The 18,868-nt window shown below is 52.4% G+C and overlaps 2 protein-coding genes across 2 annotated transcripts; both read right to left on the reverse strand.

Moving 5' to 3' along the window:
• Positions 1-11,757: 11,757 nt before the first annotated feature.
• REXO2 (RNA exonuclease 2) lies at positions 11,758-15,984 on the reverse strand. Its single transcript, XM_018078727.1, has 6 exons — positions 15,855-15,984; positions 15,539-15,616; positions 13,541-13,652; positions 12,892-13,000; positions 12,623-12,676; positions 11,758-12,178 (listed from the first exon to the last, which is right to left on the reverse strand). The coding sequence occupies exons 1-6, from the start codon at positions 15,936-15,938 to the stop codon at positions 12,049-12,051; spliced, it is 567 nt and encodes a 188-aa protein (XP_017934216.1). The 5' UTR covers positions 15,939-15,984; the 3' UTR covers positions 11,758-12,048.
• A 467-nt stretch (positions 15,985-16,451) lies between these two features.
• Positions 16,452-18,831, reverse strand: RBM7 (RNA binding motif protein 7; the record flags this gene model as incomplete). Its single annotated transcript, XM_018078594.2, has 4 exons — positions 16,452-17,411; positions 17,787-17,844; positions 18,036-18,138; positions 18,651-18,831. Coding segments are annotated over 4 exons (732 nt in total), but the record flags the coding sequence as incomplete, so codon positions are not given.
• Positions 18,832-18,868: the final 37 nt, after the last annotated feature.

Consider the following 18,868-nt stretch of genomic DNA (forward strand, 5'->3'; position numbering starts at 1 on the left):
GCTGTGGGTGTTGGTGGGAGCATGGCAGGAGGAGACATGACCTAGGCTCAGAGGGATCCCTCTTACTTGAGAACATCCCAAAGGATCTCTCCCTTTGGCAAAAGGGTAATGGGAAGTAAATCAGAGAATCGCTTGGGTTGGAAATTACCTTTAAGATCACTGAGTCCAGTCATTAACCCAGCACTGCCAAGCCCCCACTAACCATTGTCCCCAGCTCCGTTGCCCTTCTCTGAACATGGTCCAGCACTGCAATACCTTTCTTGTCATGAGGGGCCTCAAACTGACCCCAGGATTCGAGGCGTGGCCTCACCAGTGCCCAGCACAGGGGAACTGTCACTGCCCTGGTCCTGGTGGCCACATTCTTGCTGTTACAAGCCAGGATGCCATTGGCCTTCTTGCCCACCTGGGCACACGCCAGCTCACGTTCAGCTATCCACCAGCAATGGTCTCATTTGAACTTTATCTGCACAATATAAATTTAATAGTTTCCCTGGAATGTGCTGTTCACATTGTCATAACATGGGGGTGTTTGGGAAGGCTTCAGAGCTGGTTTAATTAGCAAAGTTAGTTGGGAGGGCATTTTGCATTATCTTCCTCCTTTTCTCTCTACTCCTGCTCTATAATTTATGTCAGCCACGAAGGCGTGAGCTTTGCAGCACACAATAAACAGAGGGGGTTCAAAGCCAGTGGTTAGCGGCGCTTCAAAGGACACGGAAGGGAGGGCGCTGGCAGGCAGTTTATGAGCTGTCATTTTCTGTACTGCCCCGCAAAAACAAATAAATAAGCGAGAGCAGATCTGTCTTCGCAGTGCCAGTGGCTGTGGGTGCTGTGGGATTGTGGCTCTCCTGTCCCGCAGTGCTGAGCTGGGTGACACGGCCGGACAGACGGGATGCAGGCAGGGGTGGGAGCAGAAGCACGACACTGAGGATGCTCAGGTGGACTTGCTGTGCTGAGCCATGTCAGGATCCCAAGGGAAAGGTTTCCAGTGCTTTCCTGGGCAGTGTCAGCGCTGTTAAGGGCTTCGTGTCCTCCTTGCATCAAAATCTGCTTGTGCATTTGCACGGGAGTCACGCCGCAGCTCCGCTCGGGCCTCCCGTCTGTTTTTCTGTCTCGCATCCCAGGAACTCCACACGCTGCTGCCCGTCTGGCTGAAAGCCCGGGGGAGCCGATGGGAAGATTTCCACTGACTTCAATCTGGCTTGGATCAGATCCAGGGCAGGAGTGGGATTAAGACATCCACTCGCTCCCTTGATAGCCCAGGCAATGGCCATCACCAGCGGCACGCCAAGCCTGGCCCCTCGCAGCCCCTCCTGCTCAGAGCCATCCTGGCTGCTTGGCTCCTGCAAGCACCACATCCCTTGTAGAAAGCCAAAAGTAGTGCCATGGCTGCTCCACAGACAGCCTCCATGTCTGCCTGGCTGAGGACAGGTCTTCTTTGGAGCAGGGGTCATCTGTGTGGGAGTGTTTCCAACACAACAACCTGCTCTTAACACAAACAATAACAAGGGACAAGGTTCTTCTGCTGCAGTGGTGTACAAAAAAAATCGAGATTAACTTCCCCACTCCTTTTCTTTCTCTCCCTGCATCTGAGAGCAAGAAACACAATTGATTACAGTCCTATCTGATTAGTACTGTAGCTCAGGCTTTCAGCGGTCAATTATGATCCGCAGTGGAATGCCGAAGCCGGTCGTTAGCTCGCTGTGCTTTGTTCTCACCAGCGCCTTCCCGCGGGGCCAGCTCCGAACTGCGTGGGCATGGGGGAGCCACGGGGAAGTGCCAGCAGCACCTGCCCCCATGATGCTGAGTGTCCCTGGCCACTCCTCAGGTGTGTTTGGCATCCAAAGGGAAACATGTCAGGAAAACAGGGGACATGGGGCTGGGCTGTTTAGCCAGCTTGAGTTTGGGGGCAGTTATGTTCTGCACTGAACTTGTGCCAAATCCAGTGGGTTCCAGTAGATTTGTTTCTACCAAGGAATGAAATATGCTGGATTGAAAGAGGAAAAAATGTTCCCACCAAACAATTCAGGTCTTTGCCCCCGTAGCTCTGCTTTCATGGCCATCGTTTCCTCTGTGAGCTGGCTCACATAAAAGGCTCCCCTGGAGCTGCTCCCCGGAGCTGCTCCCCCTGCGCCCCTGCTCTGGTTCTGCTCACCCCTCATGTACTGAAGAGTTTTCCCGAAGAGTGCAAAGCTCAACCTGCTGCTTTTCCAGTACAGCCTGGCTCCTGTTAGCAAGAGGAGATTTGGAAAAGGTTATGTTCTTAAGGAAAATGGTTCTGTTGCTTGCGCTAACAAAGTGAGTCACGTTTGGTGGAGGATGTACCTTGGCGAGTCCTCGCTGTCAGTCAGACTCGAGGCACGTAACACCCAGAGAACACACAACCCCCCGCCCTGTGCTGATGCCACCGTGTGTTTATGAGGAGCTGACACCAGCACAGCTTCAATCCCTCACAAAAAGAAAAAAAAAAAAAAAAGGAATTCAGGTTTTGAAGGGCATATCTTAAAGATTGCAGAGAGACATCTAGTTATATAGAAATAAAATATGAATTTTAATGTGAGGCATTAACATGAGCTCTTTTAGGAATAACTACAGGACTTCATGATGAACGTATTAGAGCCCTGCTCCAGCACAGGTGCCTGCCAGTCTTCATAAATCAGCTCCAACAAGTTAATTCTTCATAAAAGAGGAGGAATGTGAATCTCAGGGATGGATGAATGGGCACATAACAAAAGAAGCTGCATAACTTAGAGCACTCAGGTCCTGGCAATTGGGAAGAGGGCAGCATCAGGAAACACAGGAGAGAATAAGAGTTTTGGGAGATGTCCTTTAGACCCCAACAAAAGGCAGTAGGTCACAAGGACGGCTCTTACCTGTTGCTTCTATAGTGATGGTTCCTGGAGGCACCTGGGATAACTGGGAGCTGTTAGAGGTGCCAGGGATGCTCGGCATCACAAGGGAGGCAATGCACTGCTGGCCATCTGAAGGTTGGTGTGGTCCAGAGAGTGGACACAGCACAGTGCTGAGGCACATGCCCTCAGTCAGTATTTGTCACAGCGCCGTGTTCTCGGGGAGGGGAGTGCCCGTCCTCCCCACACGTGGGGACGCTTCCCACACTGAGCCTGTTCAAAAGGTCGCTGGGATGTTTCTGTGAATAGAGCCTGCTGCTGAGCCAGGCTGCTTTTATTTGTTGTTGATTTTATTGATGTTATTGACTTTTCCATGGGGCACTTTGGGGACGTTTGCACGATCGCGAGTGCAGGCGCTACAAATTGCTTGATGTTCCACAGTGTTTAACTCGCGCTCTGCACCGGCGCCAGAGACACATTTTTATTAAGAATCTGTGGTAGTCGTTGCTTTTGTGTTTATGATAAAATATATAATGCAGTCCTCACTGCTGCCGTCCCACTGTGGCCACCAGCTAAGGCAGAGTGATGATGTGTCATGTAAGCACTTCCCAGACAGCAGCAGTGGTACCCAGCGCACGGACTGGCTGCAAAGAGCTGCCGGGCTCTCTGTCAGCATCCCAACAGGTTGGGAGCGTGCAGGGGACTGCAGCACAAGCCAGCCCTGGTGCAGGAGCAGGGCTGCTGCTGTGGGGCTGTTCCCAAACTGAATTTCTCCAAGCGAGGCTTGAACCTTACGGGAATTTGTGTGAGTGCAGGATGGCAGTCACAAGGGGTGAAGCAGGTCAGATGCACCTGAAAATTTTGGAGTCTAACCCAAGGTCACGGTTTCCTTAGCCATGGCAAGGCAGGCTGGGCGTCTGCCAATGCTGGACAAGCTGCTCCAGAGCAGTGACATCTGGCCACCAGGAAGGTGATGGAGTCAGAGGAGGTTTCACTGGGAGGAGAGGGGGGATTAAGATGCAGATCTCTGACTGCAGCCCCTCCCTGAGGCATTTCTTCCTGTTCTTGCTGCCCCTGCCCTGTGCATCCCTGCTGTCCACTTCTCCTGAGCAGCCAGCGTTGTGGCATTAAGTGTTTTAGCCAGAGCTTTTCTAGACTGAGCTGTGGAAATGTGATGTTAACACAACAACGCACACAAACACTATTAATATTTCAATATGTGGGTGAGGACAGGGAGAACATCCTTTGCTCCGTAAATAAAACAGGATCACTTGTTTTCTGCTCTGAGACTCGCTGCCTGCCTGAGACAGTAATATTTTAAAGTTGATTGGATCTTAAAATTGTAAGAGGTCCCTGGTGGCCCGACTTTAGCTGGCATTATCAGCTCAGCCATTGTCTTATGAAGCAATCTCCTCTTGAACCATCCTGTGCTCCCTCATCCTTTAAACCCGCGCAGCCGGAAGCGACTCGGTTCTCTCCAGCTAAGGCTGTATGGTGGTGGTGAGGAATGAAGATGAATATCCTCATGCCTGTGACCTTGGCAGCAGCCAGCCTTGTCCTTGGCACTTGGAGCACCTCCGAAGGTTCCTGTTTGCTTTCCTTTATTCTCCAGGGATGGGTTGACAGTGCTGTCCTTCACACTGAACAACGCATCAAAGGGAAGAGCTGGGGGAGTGTGAGGGAGCAATGACATCCCACAGAGCACAAGGGGCAGGCTGGACCATGCACCAGGCAGGAAGGGGACGTGGGCAGCCCACTGCTGTGGCCCTGTGCTCTTGGAGGGAAGTGCCAGCACCAAGGCACATCTCCCAGCAAGGAGCATCCAGTCCTGTGGCACTGGGCAGCACCACAGTGAATAGAGACCACCATGGTGAACAGGGACCACCCTTCCAGCAGCCTCCCAGTGTCCCAGGGCACTCTTTGGAATGGAACTCTTTGCCATTGTGGTGGATTAAAACTAGTCCTGCTGTTGGGAGGACAAAGCAGAGGGTCCTGAGGGAGGTGAGATGGGGGCTGGGAGCTGCCACAGCGCTTCGGGCAAGAAAGATGTTTTCAGGTTTAGGACAAAATCGTTGCAGGGACATGCCAAAATCTCAGGGATGTTTGCATAATGGAATTTTAAGGATGGTTTCCAGAAAGTGGGGATATGCAGCTCTGGAAATTGGGAAGAAGAGAGGCAAAAAGGCACGATGTTCTGTCAGGAATGGCCAAGGGAATGCTGACCATGCCATGCATGCCCAGGCAGAGGGGAATCCTGATGGTGGGTGGCTGTGGAGATGGATAGGGAAAAGCAAAATGATCCTTAGTGGCTAGGAGTGAAAGTTGGACAAATTCAGGAGAGAAATATGGAACAAATTCTCAGCAGCACAGTCATAAAACGTGGGAATGGTTTACCTAGGGATGGCAGCGCAGCTTGCCAGTCTTTTTAAACACCAGATATCACACAATCTCCAGGTGGAGAGCACCCACAATCTTCTGAAGGCTTCCTTTGGGATACTTTACCTCTGCTCTTAATTAGGGTGGGTTTAGAAAATTAAAAATCCCACTGATTGATTTGCCTTTGCCATGAATTTTCCTGTTGGTTACCATCTGAGCCCTGTGAAACCAGGAATATGAGTCTGCTGTTCTTATTTCCAGCTTCAAATAATTCTTCCAAAATGCCCTCTTGTACAAAATGAGCCCAATACGTGTGTGCTGTGGTAGCTAGGAGACTGGCAGGAACAGTGCTCTCCATGATTATCCAAAGCAGTTGTCATGTTATTCTCATTGCTAATGGTATATAATTATGTATTAAGGCTCTCTCCAGGTAGAGCATCTCAGGGCAATTAGAGCACACAGCAGAGACCCCAGGCCAAGTCACTTTGTCCCTCTGGAAAGGGAAATGATTGTCCCAGAACGTATTGTTTGTGTTTTTGCTGCCTGACATGAAAGTGGATCCATTAGAGTAAGCCAGGCCGTGATGTGGCCGGGCCAGGCAGGGCAGGATCCCTCCTCCACATGGTCGATGCTGACACGTGCCTTGGTGCCTCCATCCAGTGCACACTCCTGGCTGGGGCTGTGCAGCCGTTCACGCCAGGAATACATTCCCCTCAACCCTTCTACTGGTCACTGTTTGTTCTGGAGGGGGGAATTGATTAGCACTAATTTATCTACTCATGTTATTGATGGTCAGAGGCTGACTCAGATCCTGTACAAGCTGCCTGTGATGTTTGACTGGGTGGGTACTTGTGACCCTTAGGGCCGAAGAGGATTATCCACAGAGTGCGTTTCTCCGGGGGCTGTGGAGCTGTAGGCTTGTCTCCTCAGGCAGGTGCCTTCCACCTGGTCAAGGGACCTGGGTGTTTATATTCCCATGGGATGCTGTAGAAAACCTGCTTGTAACAGCAAAGGTCTCTCATTGCTGGTCAGTGAGGTTTGGTGAGGGAAGGGTGCGTGTGCAGCAGTGCTGTGATACCTGCTCGGTGCCTGCTCCGCTCGCTGGCTCTGCTGAGGGGAGAGAACAAACCCAGAGAGCAACACCAAACCTTTCCCATGTCTGCTTCAAGGAGAACTGATGCCTGCTAATAGAGGGAATCTCCTTTTATTGGGAAAACATGAGGCTTTCATGTTCCTGGGCCAGTTCCCTGCAGGGAGAGCAGGAAGGAGAAGAGGCACCAGCTGCCGGTTCTGTGCCAGGTAGAGCTTGGAAGTCAGAGATGATGCATGTGTTTTAAAAAGCATGGGAGGGAAATCACCAGGTCTGGGATGACTTTTCCCTTACAAATGTGGCCATTCCTCTTACCAAGCCTTCCCCAGTCTGTCACCTCACGGTGGATCAGTGGGAACGATGGGGAGCCCCAGGGTGCTGCCTGTGCCCAGTTAGCCTCTCCTCTGCAGAGGGTCACAGAACAAAAGCATCATCCCAAACTGCACTGCTGCCTTGGATACGGGCCCAAGGTGGAGAAGGCAGGAGTGACAAGACCAAGCATCACACAGGAATCAGAGAGGTAGAATGCTTGCCTTCTCTGCTGACACATGCCATGAGTGCCACATTCGTGCAGACACCTACACAGCGCCGGGATGCAGCCAGGGCTTCTCTCTCCTCCTCCCCTGTGCCAACGAGGAACAAAACAATCCTCATTCCTGCAGGGAACTCTTGTTCCCTGTTGAAACAAGGGGATTATACCTGGAAAGGTAGCATGTGCCCTTAGGACCTCCCTTTGACTGCAGAAGCAGTCAGAAAACAGCCGCCCAAGGGAAACCCATGGGCTCTGTGCAGCATTCCCAGCCTGGCTCTGGCTCCGTTGCCACTCTCCCTGCCAGAGCTCCCTCCACTCGCAGCTCCGCCGCTCCCTGTGTTTGGGAGACACCACAAGACCAACTGCAGCAACAGCAGCTATGCCGTCAGGGAATGACAGCTCGGGAGAACGGATTGGATGGTGGGTTTCGGGCTCTTCAGGAGCAGCGGTTTGAGCTTTGAAACCTGCGGGAAAGGTGAGGGCGTTGCAGATACATCTGGCAGGGAACATTTCCCAGCCCGTGCGCCTCCCTGGCACAAAAGGCAGCTCCTGTCAGGGATATTGGTGAGCAGAGGAGAGAAAATGGAAGGATGCAACAGGTTGGAGGACTCAAGGGGATTTTGAGGGGAGCCAGCTGCAGGCGTGGCAGGGGAGCCTTCCTCGGTGCTCCCCAGCCCTTGGGGCGCTGCTGAGGGCTTGCTGCAGGTATCAATACAGGCGTGTCCCCTTCAGAAAGGGCTGGGCTCTGTGTGTGTGATGGCACTGGGAACCCAGAGCCGCCTCCTCCATCGTTATCAGTTTTATTCTGACTGGAGGAACAATGGAACAGGCGCCGCAGAGCGCTGGCTGGCGATGAAAGTTTCTCTGAACCAACAGAGATTTGCTTCAAAGGGGCCTATGAAGAAGTTCCGCTTAATTATGGGGAGGAAATGCCACATAATTAATATATGCACACAAATGTATCTGTGCATGCAGCCATCCCCTAAAAGACTGGGCACTGCAGAGAGCCAGGCAGATCCTGGCGCTGCGGCCCCGACAGCTCACAGACCAGGCTCTGCACTGGAGTCACGTTGCTGCCAAAGGGAAATGAAACTCAGTTTTATTTTTAACTTGGCTGGAGGGAAAGAGGAAGGAATATCTCACGGTGGAAGCAGTAGATGAGGACCCTGGAGATCTCAGTTCAGTCCTTGGCTCCGCTGCAAATTCCCCACGTGACCTTAGGAAGGTCACTTCATCTCTCTGCGCTTCATTTCCCTTCTGCAAAGTTTGGAGAGCGTGATCCTCCCTCTGGTCTTGTCTGTTGGGCCGGGAGCAGAGGCTGATTTTATTCTATTGCAGTGCAGTGCATGGAGCTGGCACAGTGCAGGAGAGGACTCTGCCTGGGGAGGGTTCAGGGCTCACACAGGCTGCGTGGTCGTTTCAGAACAGAGTTCCCCCAGACCTTCCAGGACAGGGGGTTTTAAGGGTGAACAGCAAAGCCTTGTTTTAGGACAGGAGAAAAATTTGCACCTTCATTTTTTGTTTGCTGTCCAGGCCCTGTAACCTGCCTGTGGCACCCGGAGCTGGGGTGTCACAAGGTGTCATTTGACTCACCGGATAATTGTGTTCTTTTCCAAAATACCGTCTCTGCGAGGCCCCGTCGCACCATTATCACACCCATTTATGCTCTTCTCTCCGCTGGTGTAAGTGCCGGGGAATGGATCCTCTCCCTCCCCAGCCCCTGACTGACAGCCCGTGCCCCGCACGCGGCACCGCTCGCGGCTCCTCCAGCCCGGCGGGTAAAACACGGCTGCAGCACCCGGCAATTTACAGCCATTTGGATCCCATCCATCAGTGGGGAGGCGGCAGGGAGGCAGGTCCCTGATGCCAGAGGGACCCCGTGTCCCCATGGCTTGGGAGGCTCTTCCCCACCCTGCCCCTGTTTTGCCCCTTTTCCTCCCTTCCCTCTGCCCATACTATTCCACCTGCTGTCCTGCTGCAGGGACAGCCCCAGGAGGGGCGGGGGTGCCCCGTCCTCACAGGGCCCAGGAGGCTGCAGCAACTTCCTGACAAGTTGTGTTTTAGGGACTAGTCGCGGGGTAATTTTGCACGTCCTTGTTTTGTCATTTAGGGCACTTAAAATGTCACAGAGATTTCACTATCCTAAAAGCTTATCTGTCAGCAGGAGAGAGTTATTCCAGTAAAAGGGTATCATCAACGGCAGCAGGAGGAAAAAAAAAGAGACAAAAAAAGACATGTCTGAAGGTTTTCTATTCCGGGCTCTCTGCAGCCGACCTTGAGCCGGTGCAGCTGCACGGGGCGGGTCCCTGGGCTGCTGGGCAGTGCTGGCAGCAGTGCCAGGGTGGGCTGTGCGTCGTCCCTGCAGTGTCCCCAGCAGGTCCCTGCCACCTCCAAGCACCCAGCTCGACCTCAATGAACTGGGGAGGGTGTTGCTTGGTCACTATTCCCTTCACCTCCCTTCCTGAGGTTGGTGTCATGTCTGTGACGCAGCTGCTGAAGGCAGGAGCTCTTCTGGACTGTTGTGGTGGAGCCCAGGCTGTGCCTGGAAGCAGAGGGGGAAAGGACACAAGGATTTCTCTGGAAAAGGGGAATGGGAGCAGGCCTTACTGAAGCTGGGAAAAAATGTAGCTTTTGTGTGGCATGAGATGATATTTTCCCTGATTTCTGTGGTTTCCAACTAAATAGTGCAGTGTTGATGGATGGAGACACAGAGGTGCAGGGAAGGGCAGAGAAAAGATGGGATGGATGGATGGATGGATGGATGGATGGATGAGTCATGGGAAACTCAAATGACTCGTGTCTGGAAGGAGTTTCCAAATGGGAAAGCCTCCAGCCTGGCAGCAGCTGGAGCTGTGGGACTCCTGTTCCAAACAGAGAATGGGAACACAAACTCCTTGTGCAGGAAAGGGTTTAATGTGCTGTTAAACCACCTGGATCCCACTCTCTGTCCTGGGAGGGGGATTTCCATGAGGATTAAATGGGGGAACTGAAGGTGGGTGTTTCTGACCAGAACCGTGGCACATTCAGGGCAAGGATTGCTCCAACACCTGGCTGGAATAAGTGATGTGGATTTTAAGTTGCTCTGTAACCCATGGGTACATTATTAACGTGGTATTAAGAAGATCTGAGACCTCTCTGCAAATTCCTATTTCAAATAAATAATTACAGGGGCCAACATAACTTATGAAATTCCCCTGAAAACCCCAGGCATACTCTGTATTTGCCTTTGAGGAAGTTTTATCAGCTACCACATTCAAAACCACAGTTATTTGCATTCTTGTATCTGGAACCTCTGTGATTGTGGGTGCGATGCTGATGGAGCTTTCAGAGCATCACACTTGGAAGCAACACCTGGTGCAAGTGCTTCTGGAGAAGGGAATGGTGCAAAGCTGGGGGGTCCATACCTGTTCCCCCTCCCCAGCCCCTGCTGCAGGAGGGAGCTTTGTTTCCAGCCCAAAATAACGCACGCTTTGGTGGGGTTTATCTGTGCTCTGCCAAGTGCGTGACAAATTTGTACTAAATCAGAACTTCAAACGATGCCAGCACAGAAAACCAGGAATGCTATTGCATAACAGAGGGAAACGAGATAAAAATCCTCCATACAGCACCATTACTTCAGAAGCAAGAATAAACAGTATTTTAAAATGTATAAACACAGGTGGCATATTTTCCTTAAAAAATGTTTTGAGAAAAACAAAAGCCTCTTAAAAGGGAATAAAATATGAAAAGCAGGAGAAGTAGGTCACAGAAAGAAAAAGTCAAAGGAAGGGTAGAAAACTAACATGGAAATGAAAGACAAAGTGGATTCCAGTGGTGTGTGGCCATGATGTGGGTCCAGGCAGCTGCTGGGACGAGGGTGAACCGCGTGCCCTCGGTCATAACACAGCACCGTCGCGGGGTCCCGGCGGGTCGGCAGCGCTGTCGGGTCCTGTGTGTTTTCTGTTTTCTGAAGTGTTTCTCACCACTTCAGACCCTTCCCCATGACTGTTTTTGGTAGCAAAGAGTTTCATGAATGTAAAGCTCTGCAGCACCTTCTCCTTCAGAGCCTCCACGCTAATTACTGGGGCAGTGAATGTCAGGGATGCAGGGGCAGAGGGATTCGGGTACTTGTGTGGTTTTTGTCTGGTAACACCTCTTATCTTCTCAGTCCTACCTCTTGTGCATTCCTGGGATGGCAGGTGTCCCTGTGATCCATGTCTTACCTACTCTGTGATTTGCATGTGGCTGTTCAACACTGAGTTATGTCACAGTTTCTGTTACTAAACAGAATGTTTTATAAACACTTTGATTTTAACTCCAACATTTGGGATGGTGTTGGTGAACAGAGGAAGCTAATTGCAGACAAAAGCTAAGGTCCCTCTCCTGGTGTACATTCCTTTAATACTTCCATTTTTTCAGACTCCACATCTACAAAACAGTCATGCTTCCTCTGGAAGCTCAACCATGGGGTAGTTTGGGTGATGGAATCTTTTTGTGGTTCCTACTCTCATGAGTGTGTTTTGAAAACAGGGGAGTTACAGGGCAGGTACTTTCAAAGTGAAGATTAAAGTCTGATGCAGCTGCCTTATTGATAAGGACTCAAAGAATCATGGAATATCCAGAGTTGGAAGGGACCCACAAGGACCATCAAGTCCAACTCCTGGCCATGCCCAGGATAACCCCAAAGATCCCACCATGTGCCTGAGAGCATTGCCCCTTCTTTGGAAGCTGCAAACCCCAATGAGGTCTCCCCTCAGTCTCCTCCAGGTTGACCAACCCGCTCTTGTTAAATGCCCATGAAGGACTGGCACCCACACCATTCCAGTGGGGGCAGATGGTAATTTCCCAGAGTGTTTTCCTCTCCAAACCCAGGAGCAGCTGGTTCACCTGACTGTATGGCGAGCACCAAAGAAAGGCTGTCCAAAACCACCATCTTTCAACAGACCTTTTTTATTGTGTCGTGAAAGACTGCACCTAAAACCAGGTGCAAGGAGTATCAAACAGCGTGTTTTACCGAGAACACCCGGCCCCGGGCGCTGCCGAGGCCCAGCGCGTCGGTTCCCCGCTCAAACTGAAAAGCAGCAGCAACTCAGGCTTCCGTCTGCATTGAACAGCTGGTAAGAAACAAGGTAATCCAGGGGGCAGCTTCCCGAGAGACTGGCAAACAGAAAAGAACCGGGAGACGCATCTAAGTGTGTGCTGGGGCGGCGTGGCAGGAGGGGGAATCAGCTGGCAGCTTTATCGCTCTCCCCGTTCTCAATCAGTTTCCTTTTCTTCTCATCCGTTTTCCTCTTGAAGATGTGGTCTCTGTAGAACTGGAGTTCTTTGATGCTTTCCCTGATGTCATCGAGTGCTCTGAAAGAGAATTAAGGAAGGTTTCAAGGCACCTGTGTGCACCTCCAGCTACACCTGGATCCCAACACCACTGAAAACTTCCAGGCTGCAGGAAACCAAACTGACGTGTATGGATGGTGCACCTGTCAGACTCTCACCTTCCCATTTGCAGTTCTCCAATTTTAGTGTCTCTGTGACCAACTCTGCCTCAAAACAAGGGCAGATAAACCCCTGTTAAGAGACTGAAGGAATAAGGAAACTTCTGGTTCTCTGGATTTTAATAATCCCTTTCCCTACACTATCCAGGCTTCAGACAGGAGGATACAAATGTCTGACAGGGAGCAGAAGCACACAGCCTCCACCTGCATCAGACTCAGGATGCTGAAACAGGGAACCCTGTATCCTGCTCCAGAAGAGCCTGGTTCCAGAGCCCTGCTGTGTCACAGACAGGAGCACAAAGCTCACCTGTGAGAAGCTGCCTTCTTTGGTGCAAACTCATATTCCTCTGGATACCAGCGCCTGCAAGTGGAAAAATTAGAAAGGAAACTGGGATTCAAAACCATGTCTGCTGGCTGCTGCAGGTTTGTTACATGTGGTGAAAGGATTTTGGTTCCACTGACACCCAAAGAAGCCACAGCTCTGCGAGTCTCCCTGCTACGAACTGCAGAGCCCCAGCACCACGAACAGGCATCCCCAGGGTGTCCTTCAAACCACTTAATTGGGGGAACACTTACCTGCAAAGTTCCTTGACAGTGCTCACATCAACGATCCTGTAATGAAGGTGCCTCATGAACTGCGGCATGTATTTGTCAAGGAATTTCTTATCTGCATGAACAGAGTTACCTACAAAGACACAAAACAAGATGTTTCTTCAAAGACGCTACAGAGCGACATGGAAACGAGCAGCAGGATGAGCGAGCTGGGAGAGATCACAGGGGAGGAAAAGCCATTCACAAGCAGCTCATTTATCCCATTTTCTAGTAAATATGATTGTGAAGGTTTGTCAGATTTTCATTGCAGGATCACACGGGGTTTAAATACTAATACCTCTAGTAATTCCTCTGTTACTACTCCCACAATTTCTGTCACACAGATAAATATCAAAGAACCATTCGAACGTCGGGTTTTCTGCCAAGTGAAAGCGGCCATTGGTATTAATTTCACTCAGCACCCATCCCAGGACTGTATCTGAACATTCTGAACACAGTTACAGGTAGCAGGACACCTGGAAAATCCATATTTGGCCTTTGGCTGGATGCCCAGTGAGGAAAAGGTGCAGCATAGCACGAGCACATCCCTACCACATGCGTCGGCAGGTGTTTGCATCCAGCTGGGGGTGCAGGAGGGATGAAGCTGTTGTTGTTAAGAAAGAAGATGCTTCACCTGCGAGAGGACAGAGCCCTGGGGGTGTCTGCTGCCGCACGAAGGACAGGAACTCGTACTCTGCTTGCTGCAATGAGATTTTACTCTCCTTCACAGCCTTAGTAAGGCCAGACTGCAAAAAAGAGCCAAGTCATAAATCAGAAACACCCTGCCACAGACACTGTCAGGAACGCTCCAGTTCTCAAGTAAATGTTTAACTCTACAGCAAAAGGTCATCCCTTCAAGTGCAGTTTGTTCCCCAGGTAATTCTTGAACTGTGTTTCTGTTCTCTGGGACACCCCCAGCCTCAATTCTCCCCAGGAACCTCCTGCTTGGCAAGTAAAACCAAGGCAGGTATATAGTCCTGGCAGCACTGACCTTCCTGTGAGGGTTGGGCCTTTTATTTCTTTCTCGAAGCTCTTCTCAATTACTGAGACATGAGGCCTCATTTATCCACCTGCCCGTCTGTGACCCAGGAGAGCATTACATCCCTTTACATCCCTGTTTCAGGAGAGGCACTCACCTCCCCAGCAGAGAGCAGCAGGTGTCAGTGAACACAAGCAACCAGGATCCTGCCTTAAGTGTTTATCAAGATTCCTATAAATCAGAAAAATTCCTCCCTTCTTTTTTTTTCAATAGTTAAATGTCAAATCTTCTCCAAGTGTTCTCAGTGATTTATTTCCATCTGGCTACACTATATATTTCCATGACTGTGCTGCAAAAATCTACTTGACAGATCCAAGTGGTGGTTAAAAAATTCATTATGTGGCTGCATTTTCATCTATATTCTAATTGCTTCTCTTCTCTTAGTCAATTAAAAATAAGTAGCTCCTCAGGAGCAATGAGGACACGTGTTACCATCTCCAATTCACTCCCAAGCTGAAGCTGAGCTGGAATCTTCAACTGGAGCAGGGAAAAGCACCCATCACAGTAAATTAATATTCATTTTCCAAACTCCTGCTAATCCTTCCCACAGAGAGTGAGATGCCGAAGGGGGGGGAAAGGAGGGATATGGCTGTCTTGAAACTTCAGCCCTTAATTGAAAACTAACTCAAATTTCAATTCATTCATCAGGGATTGGAAAATCCATTTGCTCTCTTGCTGCTGGCAAGGAGGAACCTTTCTTTGGTGGCCCTAAGAACTAAAAATAATCTTTTGCTGCAAAAGTGATGCTTTTGGTGAAAAAATGCACGAGGTTCCCAGTGCTGAGGGGACAGGCAAAAATAACATCCCAGTGTTTACAGGCCTGTTTAATCCCACATATACCGAAATCTGCATGCAGAAATCTGCATTTCATCAGCTCTGGACTATTCTGCACTGATCCTGCACCTGTTCTTACTTGGGCCTTCAAGCCTCACCTTCCCCTTCTCATCTGGAATTAGTCTTTGAATTATTTTATGTCAGATGGAAGAGGATTCACCGGGAGGAGCTGATGGAGGAACCCACCCAACCCAGCCTACACCAGGGCTCCCACAGAGGCAGGACAAGGCATCAGCTCCACAAGAGGACTGGGGAGTCAAACCCCAACTCCCAACCTCACAATGGGAGGAGGAGGCTGAGATCACACCCTGGGGGACAGGAGCCAGGGGCACATCCCTGAGCAACAGATCCCCTTCCGGGCTCCCCCTGCCTGCTCCAGCCCTCTCAGGGCTGCTGGGTGGTGCTGATGTGCTTCCTGAGCTCAAGGAAGTAGCTTCCAGCGCTATTCCAACTTATTAAAAACCAGGCTGCAAAGCACAGGCTGCTCTAGGCAAGCTGGAAGATGAAGGCTAAAGATGAAGGCACGATTCCTGAGTGCAGCTTGCTCTGTGCCACAGATCACTTGTGAGACCTTTGGCAAAATGTTTTGCCTCAGCTCCCTGCTACAAAATAAGGATGATACTGTCTCCCGTCCTCCATCCCCTCTGACTTGCAAACTGCTCGGCACAGGAGTTGTCCCTGCTAAGGCGGCCGTGCTGCAGCTGATCGCTCTGAATTACACGTCATTCTCATCTGGCGAAGGCAGAGAAGGGTTTTTACCTTCCCGTGATGCTCCTTGCACCACTCGGACATGCTCTCCAGCAGCTCGTCGGGCTGGTTGATAATCAGGTTCGGGCCCTGGAAAAAAACATGGAACAAAAAAGATAATGGAAAAAAAGTTTAGAAGCGACTAAAAGTTTAGTCCCAAGCACAGGCAGAGCACGGCGCAGTTTCAGCCCGGAGACACGAAGTGCAACGTGACGCAGGTCCCGTCCCCGCGCTCCCGGGATGGGGATCCCCCGCCGCCCGCCCGATGCTTTGTTCCCGCAGCCCCTGGAAGCGGCGCGGGGCCCGGCAGGCCCGTCCCGCCCCTCACCTCGGCCAACACGTTGAGGTCGCAGTCGGTGATCAGACACGCCATCTCCAGGATCTGGTCCTTCTCCACGTCCAGGCCCGTCATCTGCCACGGGGCGAGCGGCCGCGTCAGCGCGCCCGGGGGGCCCGCGCCCCCCTTTCCCGCCCTGCCCGCCCCCCCGCCGCCCCGCGCCGGCCGCCCCGCCACCTCCAGCGTCCACCCAGACCATGCGCTGCCCCCATGTTCCCCGCTGGCCCATGCCGCCGCCCGCCGCCGGCCGCCGCCACAGCCGCCCGGCGCAGCTCCGCAGCGGCCCAGCCGGGCGCGCCGCCGCCCAGCATCGCCGCCGGACTACACCTCCCGCGGCCCCGCGCCCGCCGCCCGAGCTCCCCGCCTTGGCGCGCCGCGGAGGCTGCTGGGAGATGTAGTCCCGAGGTGGTGCGCGCAGCCCAGCGCACTCCTCCCCGCCCCGGGTCCGCGCTCCCCGCCCCGAAGGAGGGGGTTTACCCGCCGGCTTTCCCCTGGGAGACTTTAATGCTCTTCTCCAAGGCAATATTGGAATATTCAAAGGGAACATCAGACAATGGGTTCAAATTGAAAGAGTAGGTTTAGACGAGATATTGGCAAAAAGTTCTTTACTGTGAGGGCGAGGCACTGGAACAGGTTGCACAGGGATGTTGTGGATGCCTCAGCCCTGGAAGTGTTCAATGCCAGGTTGTTTGGGGCTTGGGCCAGCCTGGGCTAGTGGAAGGTGTCCTCGCCCATGGCAGTGGGTTGGAATGAGATGAGCTTTAAGGTTCCTTTCAACCCAGACCATTCTGTGATTCTGATTCTGTATCAAAAATGCCATGAGGAATATTGCAGACACCAGGCAGCATCTGTCCTACCTCTATTCTGCTTAAAAGGCTGGACCTGCCCATCTGACAAAGACAGCCTCCTCTCCTCCAGAAGCACTGACAGCCACAGTTTCTCCCCCACTCCATCACAGTGTTTTTCTTTTCCCCATGAAGAGCCCTGAGGTGTGAGTTAACGCATTTAAAACTGAGACCAGAGTTTGGCAGGACTAGGCTGCTGGTATTTTTACAAACACTAAAAGGTGACTTCACTGGGGGGTTTTTTTGCGGGGAAGGCATTTTATACATGTACTCAGTAAGAAACGGGTCGCGTTTGCTTTGCGCTCAGAGTCCCTCAGTGCCGCGACAGGTGCCACTTGGCCTCCCTGTAGCTCTCCCTGCGGTGGTCGTAGTCGTGGCTCCAGCCGTCCCGGTGCCTGTCATCATAGGGCTCGTCCCGGCCGCCCCGGTAGTGGTGCTCGGCGTCGTGGCCCCTCTCGTCGAAGCCGTAGTCGTCCCGCTTGCCGCGGCCGTAGTCGGGGCCAAAGCGCTCCCGGCCGAAGTGCCGGCTGTCCGGCGGTAGGGTGGCGCCCAGCCGCCCTGCGCAGCGCTGCGCCCCTCGGGGCGCCGCGCAAAGGAGGAGCCCAGGGCGGGCGTGGAAGGCGTGGGGGTAGGCGGGAGGGGCGAAGCTGGGATGCTCATACTTGCTGCCGAACTGGGGCTGCTGCCGTGCCATGCTGTTCATCTGGGAGGGGGAGAGGGGAAAGGGAGGGTGAGTTTGGTGCTTGAAGGGGCAGAGAAACACCTAAACCCTGTGCTGGCCTCCCGATCACACTGTAAATACCAGGAGAATGGGACGGGTTGATGGACAAGCAAGACTGAACGGGAATTTACGGAACAGCCATTGCCCACTGCTTCACCCACAGCTGAGCTCCCACAGCTCAGAGCCTTCCTGACTGACACCCTGGATACCAGGAGCTTCAGATCTTCTGGAATTGTCCTTTTGAGGCTCCAAAAGAATATTCCCACAACCTCTCACAATCACAACAGGAAACAAGGACTCCGAAAAGGGGAGGCAGCTCCACCCCATGCTGCCCGTGAGCGTGTGCCATGGACATACCACCGCTTGTCTCTGCAGGCTCGGCGGGAACCCCGCACCCTCAGTAACCCTCTCGTATCTGCAGGGAAAACAGAGCAGGGATTCCAGCATTAAATACACGACTGCTGCAGTCCAAGGGGCGTCTGCATCCCGGCCGTGTCCCCTCCCTAGGGGAGACAGACCACGGTGCCCTGGGGAGGAGAAGCTGGAGCCAACGAGCCGTGCAGTGCCGCTCTCCACTCCAGGCTCCTGCGCTGGTGGGATTCGTACCTGCTGCAGTTGGAGGCTGGATGTGGCATTCCAGGAGGGATGGCACCAGCAGCTCCGAGCGGGGAACAGGACAGACTGGTGTCCTGGGCTGCATGCCTGCTCCCTGGGGAGACACAAACATTTCAGGAGACCCACAAACACCAGTGAGAGGAACTCGGGTGTGGAGGACACCAACAGCTTTCACAAGCTTCATTTGCTCTCAAGTTTTGTAAGGGATCTGCAAAAGCACATGGGCTAAGTCTCCAAAACAATTCCCACCAGGAAAGGGCAGCGATATTGTGACCATGTGCCTCGTTTAACCACCACGAGATGTGACTTTTAGTGCTCGTGTGATAATTTAGAACAGATCTCAAGGGTACAGAAGGAATAATCAGTAACAACCCAAGGAGAAGGCTTAGCCAAGGGGATTACACCAGCCACAAGGGACAGATGGTCCCTGGTGGAAGCACCGGGACAGGAGCGTGAGGTGAGCAGAGCAGGCAGGTGAGGGGCCCCTGGGTGAGAGGCACCTAAATGTGCCCAATGAAACACGAATCCATTGGAGGCTGGGGAGCAGCTGACGGCAGTTCACTTTCCCTCCAGGAAAAGGGTGATTTGCGGCCCCTCCAGGGGTACCTGATCGGAACTGGATGCGCATGGGCCGCCCGTACAGCTTGATCCCGTTGAGCAGCTGCAGCCCGTACGGCACCGACTCCTCGTGCTTGAAATTGACGAAGGCGAACTGCTTGGGTCGTCCGTCCCGGTCCTTCGGGATCTTCACGGTGATCACGGGCCCCGCCTGGCACCGGGACCGAAGGCGTTAAACAAACACCGAGGGGAAGGAACCGCCGCCG

Source organism: Manacus vitellinus, unplaced genomic scaffold, assembly GCF_001715985.3.
Source record: "Manacus vitellinus isolate BGI_N305 unplaced genomic scaffold, ASM171598v3 scaffold_41_pilon, whole genome shotgun sequence".
NCBI lineage: Eukaryota > Metazoa > Chordata > Aves > Passeriformes > Pipridae > Manacus > Manacus vitellinus.

Excerpts from the sequence above, each read along its gene's own strand:
- REXO2 (XM_018078727.1), bottom strand. The coding sequence starts at position 15,938 with ATGACGGGCCTGGACGTGGAGAAGGACCAGATCCTGGAGATGGCGTGT. Across the intron at positions 13,653-15,538 it reads GCAAGGAGCATCACGGGAAG|TCTGGCCTTACTAAGGCTGT; the intron begins GTAAAAACCCTT and ends TCTTTTTTGCAG. Across the intron at positions 12,677-12,891 it reads ACTGTCAAGGAACTTTGCAG|GCGCTGGTATCCAGAGGAAT; the intron begins GTAAGTGTTCCC and ends TTCCACTTGCAG.